Source organism: Rutidosis leptorrhynchoides, chromosome 2 (genome assembly GCF_046630445.1).
Source record: "Rutidosis leptorrhynchoides isolate AG116_Rl617_1_P2 chromosome 2, CSIRO_AGI_Rlap_v1, whole genome shotgun sequence".
Classification (NCBI taxonomy): Eukaryota; Viridiplantae; Streptophyta; class Magnoliopsida; order Asterales; family Asteraceae; genus Rutidosis; species Rutidosis leptorrhynchoides.
The window spans coordinates 317,795,565-317,806,234 of NC_092334.1; the positions used below are offsets into that span (position 1 = coordinate 317,795,565).

Genomic DNA, 10,670 nt, shown 5'->3' on the forward strand with positions numbered 1-10,670 from the left:
TGTTAATTTGAAATAAACCAACATGATTGGCAAATACCAAAAATAACTACAATCATAGTAAAAAAAAAAAAAAAAATAGTAAATAAAATATTTTAAGAAAGTTATTATTATCAAGGGCAATATAGGAAATGAAAATTGTAGTACACGGGGGACAAAGAGGGAATTCAGAGGCCATTTAAATCAAAGTTCAGAATTCATCATCTATCCTTTTCTTCTCTCTCTGTAACAAACTCCGTATTCCCATATCCGACGGTCAAAACAAACCCACTTACCAAATCCAACGGTGATTACGCCACACACACACATTTATTTTCATTCATATATATACACACACGCATGCTCTCATGGCGTCGTCGTTATCGCGTTGATATATACATGTGTATCCGCACAAAAAGATATATGTATATATATTTGTATATACTTATCATTAATCAATAATTCTTTTGCGTGTGAATGCGTGTATTGATTAAGATCTCGAACATATTGAAGATCAGATCAAGCCCTAGCTATTTAGCTTGATATTAGGTACACATAATTCGGCATTTTTTACTAATAAACTTTAATCAAATCGGTTTGTGTATATATATATATATATATATTCGTTATTACTGATTTATATGCGTATATTTTTTCTGTTTTGCAGGTGATTAGGAGTTTATTTTCAACGTATATAGGTGAGAATTTTTCTCTATTTCGCTAGAATTAATTTAATTTCATTTTTCGTAATAGTTTCTGATAACAGTATTTTTTCTTACTTTTCTTTCACTTCATGATCTAGTAATATTTAATTTATTATTTAATATATAATCGGATCTAGAAAATATATTTGTTTAATTACCAACAGTTTCTTGCATTAGAAGTCGATATATACATTTTGAATCTAAATTTTGATTTCTTATACTATTCCTTATGGTTTTGCGTTTGTGTGCACGTACCATTTTCTTATAATCATAAGAAAAAAATATATTATATTATATTCATCGTCTTCTACAGAAGTCGCTATAGCTGTCTATTCTTTTTTTCTGACTGCATTATTAAATAAATATAAATAATTCTCGTAATAATAATCTTTTAATTTGACTTGCTGTTGTCGGTATCGATGGAAAAAAAATTGAAAGAAAAATTAAATGGCCACCTTCTTTATAATCGGTAAATGAACCCTCGCTGAATGCCACATTTTTAATTCATTCATTCAAATGCATCCATAGATTCTTATATTTTTTTTTGAAAGGCAAGCAATTTTATTAATAATAAACTAGAGAAAGATTACACGAAGCGTGATAAATACAAGCATACATCAACCCGACCAAGGTTGCAAAGAGAGCAACCGTGAATCAAACTAACACGAAAGATAAGCGCTTGGACAACTAAGCCAAGTTAGCCAATCAAACTTTTTTCCCTTTGCACGAAGGGAAATCCATTCAAAAGACTTGACTTGGATTTCATTAAGTATCACCGAGGCGCTAGTTGCAACTCCACGAAAGACTTTATTGTTCCGAGATCTCCAAATAATATAAACACTAATCCATTCAATGGCTTGCCAAATTTTCCTCCCATACGTCGTCATCGGGACACCGGAGTTTCCATTTAGTAATTCGTGGAAACTTAGATTAGAGAAGGCACCTAAGCCCCACCAACGGAAAATCCGGCTCCAAATATCCATCGCATAAGAGCAAAAGATGAAAGCATGATCCGTTGATTCAATATCGTTATCGCAAAGAGGACATCGAACACTATTTAAGTCAACACCTCTTTTGTCTAACTCAATCAATACCGGAAGCCTTTTCTTCATTAGTCGCCATACAAAAATCTCGATCTTTTTTGGCACAAGACTATTTCGTAATGTGCTTGAGGTGTTTAAGTCAGGAGCTAAGATTTTTTCGTCACATAGAAGAGATAATTTACGAACCGTTAAAACCTTTTTGTTGTCGAGAGTCCACTCCCAAGCATCTTCGTTCTCGCCCAAAATTACATCTTTTAATTGTTCCTGCAGCGAAGATAATTCCCCCAGGCCTCGGCCCAAAGGATTTCTGACCCAGGCCCAATTGAACATGCCATTTGCTAGTCTGCAGCGAACCTTAACATTTTTTTCTGTTTCGAGTCTATACAGTCGCGGATAATCAACCTTGAGCAGTCTGTTTTCGAACCATCTGTCTTCCCAGAATGTAGTCGTCTCCCCGTTACCGATCACTCTTTTGAAGGAGTTCTTGAACGCGATCCCCAACTCTTCAATGGAAATTCCTGCATTAATAATGTTATACCACGTACCTAGATACGGTTGGTAACCTAAGTCACCTCCCGAATCTAAGCCGCCACGTGACCCGTAGATACTCCGAATAACCTTTACCCAAAGTGAGTTGGCTTCGGTTTTAAACCTCCACCACCACTTTGCGAGCAAAGCCAAGTTTTTCCCCTTTAATGACCCAATATTTAGACCCCCCTCCCCGTATGGTTTTAGAATAGTGTCCCATTTTACCCAAGAGATTTTTGAACCCGAATCATCCCCACCCCAAAAGAATTTCCTTCTCACACACTCTAATAGTTTTAACACACAATTCGGGGCACGAAAGAGCGAAAAGAAGTACAACGGTAGACTCGACAAGACCGATTTAATAAGAACAATTCTTCCACCATAAGACATTGTCCGCATTTTCCAACTTGAAAGACGCTTTTTCACCTTATCAACAACCGGATCCCAATCTTTTAGTTTCTTCATTTTACTCCCGATTGGGAGACCAAGATAAGTAAACGGTAAGGATCCCACATTGCACCCAAATTGATTTGCAATAGAGACCAACTCCTCATGCGATACCCCAACACCATATAAACAACTCTTAGAAAAGTTTACCTTTAACCCGGAGGCATACTCGAAACATCTAAGAAGATTGTGAAGACTTCTAGCATTTTCCAAACTACAATCTCCTAGGAAAATAGTGTCGTCCGCATATTGGAGGTGCGAAACGCAAATATTATCATCCCCCACAAACAAACCTTTGAACAAACCTTTGTCAATAGCACTTTTTGTAAGTATGTTGAGCCCCTCCGCCGCGAGAATGAAGAGAAAAGGCGATAATGGATCTCCTTGCCTAACGCCCCGCTCCATATTAAATTCTAGCGTTGGTGACCCGTTAACTAGAATTGATATGGAGGCCGAGGATAAACATGAGTGGATCCACTTTCTCCATTTTTGCCCGAACCCCATACACCTCATAACATCTTGCAAAAACCCCCAATTGATACAATCAAAAGCTTTTTCGAAATCAATTTTAAAGAGTAAACCTTTTTTCTTATTTTTTCTCAAAAAATCAATACTTTCATTTACAATCAGTGCCCCGTCAAGGATAAATCTATCCTTCAAAAAAGCACTTTGTTCCGGTCCAACAAGGTGCGGGACAACCTTTCGGAGCCTATTCGATAGCACTTTAGCAATTATCTTATAATAACTACTAATAAGGCTAATTGGCCGGAATTCATTTAGAACTTTCGGATCGTTTGATTTAGGGACAAGAGTAATGAAAGATGCATTACAACCTTTAGATATCTCGCCAAATTCCCAGAACCAATCTATAGCATCGATTAGATCACCTTTGATGACCTCCCAATATCTCTTAAAAAATCTCAAATTAAAACCGTCCGGTCCCGGTGCTTTGCTACCGTCACATTCGAAGACAGCAGCCCGAATTTCAGCTTCCTCAAATCTGATTTCAAGTGAATTACGATCGTGAACCTCGAGTGTTGGATATACCAGGTCTTCCAAGCTAGGCCTGTCAAAGTCAGTTTCTTTAAAACGGTTCGAGAAATGATTTACAATTTCATCTTTTAGCACCTTTGGAGAATCCACCCATGTGTCATCGATCATAAGACCACGAAGAGTATTCCTGTTATTCCTCATCCTGATAATTGAGTGGAAGAATTTACTATTTTCATCCCCATTCACCACCCACTTTATTCTCGCCTTTTGTTTTAAAATACTCGTTTTGATTTTCTCTTTCTCGATCCACTTTTTTCTAGCATTTCTCCAACACTCTAGCTCACTTTCACTAAGAGATTGTGATTCAGCTTTTAATTCTAGTTGTTGTGCAGCAGACCTATGTAACTCAATTTCATCATCTAAACTATCGAATTTTCCTTTACTCCACTTTCTAATAGCCTCCTTCACATTCTTAAGTCTATTTCTAAAGATACAATCCTTTCTATTGATGATTTTGACCTCCTTTTTCCATGAGTTTTCGATGATGTCCCCAATCTCACAATCGTCTAACCACGCATCGAAAATTTTGAAGGGTTTAGGACCAAAATTTCTAGACCCGTCTTTGAGGTAAATAGCACAATGGTCCGAAAGGTGTCTGTCAAAAATACCAGCTGTCAGGTCCTTCCAAGGTTGCAAAAACTTCTCCGTGACTAAAAAACGGTCCAATTTGCTATACTTGACGCCATCCCCGCTAACCCGAGTGAATCTACGTCCCGACATAGGTAGATCAATTAGTCCATTGTCGGTAATGAACTCATTGAATCTTTTAGCCCTGTATTCTAAAAAATCACAATTAAATCTCTCCGTCTCAAACCTAACTTCGTTAAAATCCCCACATATCGCCCACGCCACATCTGAATCTGAATCAATAACCTTAGATAATTCCTTCCAAAATCTATCCTTTCCTCTATCATCATGAGGCCCGTAAACGTTAACAATGTTACATCTTTGGCCCGAACAAACCCATATGCCTTTTATCCCAATGAAAAATTCCCCGTTAATGACTTCGTCTGCATCGAATTGGGATGTATCCCAAATGAGTAATTGTCCCCCCGAATTCCCAACCTTCACCTTTTGAATAAAATCACAGTTCACCGACCCCCAAGTACGCTGAATCCAATCTAATTTTACAACATTAAGTTTCGTTTCTTGCAAGGCCACAATAGTAGGGGATTCCCTTCTAAGCAGACTAATGAAATGACCCGATTTATCCTCTTTTGTCCCCAAACTGAACCCACGAATATTATATGCAATAATCTTCATAATATCAAAAATAGAAAACGAGATTAGGGCATAGACATCTTACTGTAAGGGAGCTTTGCCCTTCCATTTTAGCCCCAATTTTTTACCATACTCCCTTACCTCCTGTGATTGAGAAGTACTCGAACCGTTTTTGCCCCCAACATGCATCGAATTTGGGATTTCTTTACAGATAGTACAAGTGCTTCGAATGGGTTGATTATTGGTGCCCATGTTCCTAGCTCTTCCTTTGGCATTTAGAATGATAGATGTGGATTTCCACCTTTTCATGTTTGCCCAGCAACAATTTTTCCGGACAGAGTATGAGCTTGAATTTTTCTTTGAATTTGTGCTTGTTGAAGAAACGGATGGTATCTGCCTACTTTTCTTCGAACCCCTCTTTTTCTTCATAGTTCCCTGGTTCAATTTTGCTTTGTCGGTACCTACATTATTTTTTAGATCCATATCACATGGACCATCATCCTTTTCCGGCCCAACTTCTGTCGGCCCGTCACCTCCCGATCCATACCCATTTGTTTCCCCAATAATTGTGTTATCCTTATCAACTTGGGCCTCTGTTGGGCCTGAATCTTCATTTGCATGCCTAGGTGATTTGTTACAACAGGGTACAGTAAATTTTTCTTCAACACGTGATTTGGATCTGGAAGGGTTACCATTAGGCGTGCATACCTTGGGACTCATCACACAGTCGTTATTCTTGGGAGAAGGCGAAACCCTACTATCAATTAAATTATCTTTTGTCTCCCCTAGGTAACAAACATTATTATCCTTTTTGGGAACAGGAGAAGATTTGCCCCCCATGCCATCTGAATTTCCCGATTCTTCATCTTCCCATGTATCTTGTCTATGTTGAAAATTGCCGGATTCTTCTTCATCGCCGTCCGTCACCGGAGTAGACGTATCTTCTTTTGGGTTATAGCCTTTCGGATGCACATGATTTATTGGACTGTTCCTTTGATGTAATTCATATACCTCTTCATCTGTCTCGTAATAGTCAGATATACCATCCTCCTCATCATTATTGTCGAAAGTATCATCAATGAACTCGTCTTCTTCTTCTGGCTCTTTTTCTTGGTCGACTGAACATTCATTATCCAGAGATTCCACTACCTCTAATTGTAGAGGAATTTCACTATCTTCACTAACATGGACCCTTGTAATACAATCTTCAAATATGAACTTGATTTCTTCTTCAATCTTATGTGAATCTTTTGTGTGGATAAGGACATTGCCAATAACTAGGTTCTGATCTTCATTAGTGATCTCACAGTTATGATAATCAAGAACTTCTCCCCAAATGCTTGCTATCTTATTAAAGGATTTCTCATTCCAACTTCTGACTGGAACCCCACGCACCTTTAGCCAAGCTAATCTACTTTTATTATTGATCTCATGGTTTCCCATCATCTTGCAATCACTCCATTTATGAATGGCCAAATGTTTGTTGTTCATAACCTGCTCAGCCTCCACAGTCGATTGGAACATAAGTAAAAATTCCAAACCTCCCAAGTATTTTATCACACAATTTGTAATACCATCTGCCTTGCATAATGAACCGATCTGAGGGATGTTGTTCCAGTTTTTAATCGTTCCAAGGATTGATCTTTTATTGGAAACCCTAGTACCATCTTCTTTCTTGACTTCAATAACTTTAGTTCCTTGATCCGAAGGAAACCTGTTGTTGAAGACTGATGGAGGACTCTTGATTTTCGACCTTAGATCCACTCTCTCTCTATCTGCTACGCCCCCACCTGCAACATCCCTATAGTTTCTCTGGTCACGGTAAGTGTTGAAGTTTACCCGGTTGTTTTTTTCTTTTCTGTCTCCATCATGCAATCTCTGAAACACCGATTCTCTATTGTTGATTTGGTTTCTGTCATGAGCCTTGAAAATTCTTATTGGATTGTTGTCGAACTTGATTTTGTTGCACTCTGCTAGTAAACGATCTGCATTACCCACGTTTGCGAATCTCACAAAAGCAAATCTCTGACCGTTTTTGAGTCTTTTGCCGGCCATGTACACATCACGAACATCACCATAGTCTTTGAAGGTTCTCCATAATTTTGTCACACTCCAATCGTCCGAAAAGTTGAAAAACATGAACGAGATCAAATGGATTCCGAAGAGTCTTGTTAATCGATCATTGAGTCTTCCGTTGTAGTAGTTTTGAACTCTCTTCGTGCCCGAATTTGTGTCTCTCTCATACGCTCTATTTTCTCTCTCACCTTTCATTCGCACCTTATTTTTTTATCGTTTTTTTCCATAGATTCTTATATACTAGTTTGTATTTATTTATCTAATCCATTGTCAGCATGATCACATTTATTACATTAAACTAATCAATATTTTTAATAAAACACTTTTCATATTTTAAAAATTTGTTTTTTGCAGTTGGTAAATTTCATGAATTAAATGTGTAAATTCTTGTAGAGTTACTAAAATTTGTATGTTTTTGAAGGTACAAAGAAATTGAAAAATGTCATCCTCGAGTTCACCGTGTGCTGCGTGTAAGTTTCTACGCCGCAAATGTACACAAGAATGCGTGTTTGCACCGTACTTTCCACCAGACCAGCCTCAAAAATTTGCTAATGTACACAAAGTATTTGGAGCTAGCAATGTAGCTAAAATCCTAAATGAGCTAAGTGCAGCCCAAAGAGAGGATGCGGTTAATTCACTTGCGTATGAGGCTGAGGCACGGCTAAGGGATCCAGTTTACGGTTGTGTTGGTTTTATATCCATTTTACAGCACAAGTTAAAGCAAATTCAGACTGATTTACACAATGCTAAACAAGAATTGTCTACATATATGGGACCATCTGCCTTAGTGCCTGTTTTGAACCCAGGGTTACTTATGCAACAGTATCCTAATTTGGGTCCAGTTATGGCTAACAATAATATGCAGCCAATGTTGGGCATTCAAGGACAAGTAGGGACTTCTTCTCAACATCAGCAGCAGTTATATGAGGCTCAACAACAACAATTAGTTGAAGCTGCAAGAGAGCATGAAATGTTAAGGAATCTTGAACAGCAACAGCAATTACATCATCAACAGCATCAGCAGCAATCAATTGATTTGATGAGGTTTAATAGGGGGTTTAATGGTGCTGGACCATCTGGGCAGGTGAACCCAAGTGGGTTCACTCATTTAACTGGGCCAGCTGCAGCCATGGCTCCATCATTAGCATTAGGTGGTGCTTATGATAATAATGTCTATCAGATCCAGAATCAGCAACATCCACAGCAAGAACAACAATTACTACAACAACAACATCAGCTGCAGCATGACATACCACATGAACTTTTTCTTCAACAACAAACGCCGTCACCTCAGTTGCTGCCACATCAGCAACAGCAGACACAACAGCCGCAACATGGAGACGTTAGCGAAGAGGGTAGGAGCGTTGGTCCGTCCTCTTGATGACGGAATTTGGTTATTCTTGGAACAAATTATTTTTCTTACTATTTGAACCAAAGTAGGCTTTTTTATTTCATAAATGTTCTTTTCACATAGTTTTATCTAGTACAATATTTTTAGCTCATTCTTATATTCTTTTTTGATTAATGGCATGAAGCATTTTTTGTGGGTAAATTATGATCGACTCATTTGTACCAATACCATGAATTCTGGTTTATGACATGGATATGGAAAATGAGACTTTATTGCAAAAGGGTTGTTGTTAGTTTGGACGAATCATTGTCTTGTGTCACAATCAGACAATCAGTAATCATAACATCCTATTTCAGTTATACTCTGTGGGTTGTGTAATCAAAGAAGTACTTCTATTTTCCTAAGATAACAAATTTCAAACATTGCTATTAATGTTAGTAGGTTTCCTTCTCTTCATTATTTAGGTTGGTTTTGAAGTATGAAAGCAATAACTTCAGTAATTTAATTAGGTTTTCATTTGTTTCTATCATTTGTCACATATAGATTTTGGACTTGAAAGATTAGATTGATTTGTTAGTATAGTGGAACTTCCCCTTTGTTTTGTGCTAAAACAATGTAGGTAATCTGATTATAAGTTGCAACGCTTTGCTATTATTTTATTTATTTATTTGTGTAAAAACGAAAGAAATTATAATAGATCAAAGGATCTAATTGAGATACAAGACTCTGAACAATATGACAAGAACCAATGATCTATATGATAAACGACATTGACTGCGACACTACACAAATGACGAAACTCGCTACATTGCAATCCATGAACATCCATCAAGAAATACAGTCTACTTGCAATTGATGACGATAATATGTGACATTATGAGGAATTGGATTGAAACAAAAGAAAGAAAAGTTCATGTGTAACCCTAGGAATCATCCATCTAAAAACACCAAACCACTTAGCACCTTCTAATTGTCGACCAAATATCGCCAAAAATCCAGAATCTAACAAAATTAACATGAAACCGTCTACGACTACCACAGCAAAACATGTTATGGTGGATTTTCATTGCTGTTATTTTGTCTTTTGACAAGGCACAGAAAGGTACAAATTCAATGTAGAGGATATGACCAATGGTAATCTGGTATATTGTATTTTCTTTAACAATTTTTTTCTACAATTAAGTAGGCATAACATGATCTGGGATATAAAGATTTTGACTGAAAAGTAGTTGAATTGAATCCATCCATGCATGGGGATTTGAGAAGAAAAGGTTGCATGTTGAGTGTAATAGAAGACTTTGTTTTTCTTTGCATTGGTTTTAACAGTTAATTCTCGGATTATTATTTTTATATATATATATTTTTTTTTTAACACATAGAAAGGTAAACTATAGCAGGTACGAAGAGGCTCAACTTGTTGATGTCGGTAACAAGCAAGAAATAGCTTTTAATCGATTCTATAAAATAATACAGTTCGTATACCAAATTGATCCTTATGCATCTGTATGTTTGACTTATACGAAAATATGAATATGAATTCTTGACGTTAGTAATGTTTATTGGAAAATGCTAATGACAGCCCTTGGGGTTTTGTATTTAACAAATAATTTGTGTTGAAAAATGTGGTACTTTTTGTAAGTTATGGGTAATTATTTGCAGAGAGTTGTTGGTTATTTCAAATGTACAATCAAAATTTGCATGATTTTATTTTCTTAAAGGCAGTCCTTAGGGCTGTCATTAGTATTTGCCATGTTTTTTATTGACATCAGTTTGGGATCACTTACGGGACTTAACCATCTACGCGTTCATCTTCCGTAGTTGCTTGACCCGCCAACAACTACAGTCCTTGAGAAAACTCGGACCAATCCGAGTGCATGGTCGGTAAAACCCCCCTCCCCGCTGCCCCCGCACTAAGCGAAAGGCGACCTGGTGGATACATCAGGTCAGGGATAAGATTGAGTGCAATGTTGCAGTCTAGCAGAGTCGAACTCCTGACCTCTCGCTAAGAGAGACATGCCATTACCAGCTGGGCTACAACTCAATGTTATCTTACATTATTTTTCTTTAACTCATAAGAATACAATACAAATATAAATATAAATATAAATATATATATATATATATACAATATATATATATACAAATACAATATATTTATAAATATAAATATAATATATATATATATATATATATATATATATATATATATATATATATATATATATATATATATATACATACATACATACATAAATAGTCATGGAAAAAGAC

General features: G+C 36.8%; 1 protein-coding gene across 1 annotated transcript; it reads left to right on the plus strand.

Annotated features, from left to right (window-relative positions):
* Positions 1-392: 392 nt before the first annotated feature.
* LOC139888778 (uncharacterized) lies at positions 393-8,429 on the plus strand. Its single transcript, XM_071871765.1, has 3 exons — positions 393-525; positions 644-674; positions 7,470-8,429. The coding sequence occupies exon 3, from the start codon at positions 7,488-7,490 to the stop codon at positions 8,427-8,429; it is 942 nt and encodes a 313-aa protein (XP_071727866.1). The 5' UTR covers positions 393-525; positions 644-674; positions 7,470-7,487.
* The last annotated feature ends 2,241 nt before the right edge of the window (positions 8,430-10,670 follow it).

Bases quoted from the DNA above. Each gene is read 5' to 3' on its own strand.
- LOC139888778 (XM_071871765.1), top strand. From the start codon at position 7,488: ATGTCATCCTCGAGTTCACCGTGTGCTGCGTGTAAGTTTCTACGCCGC.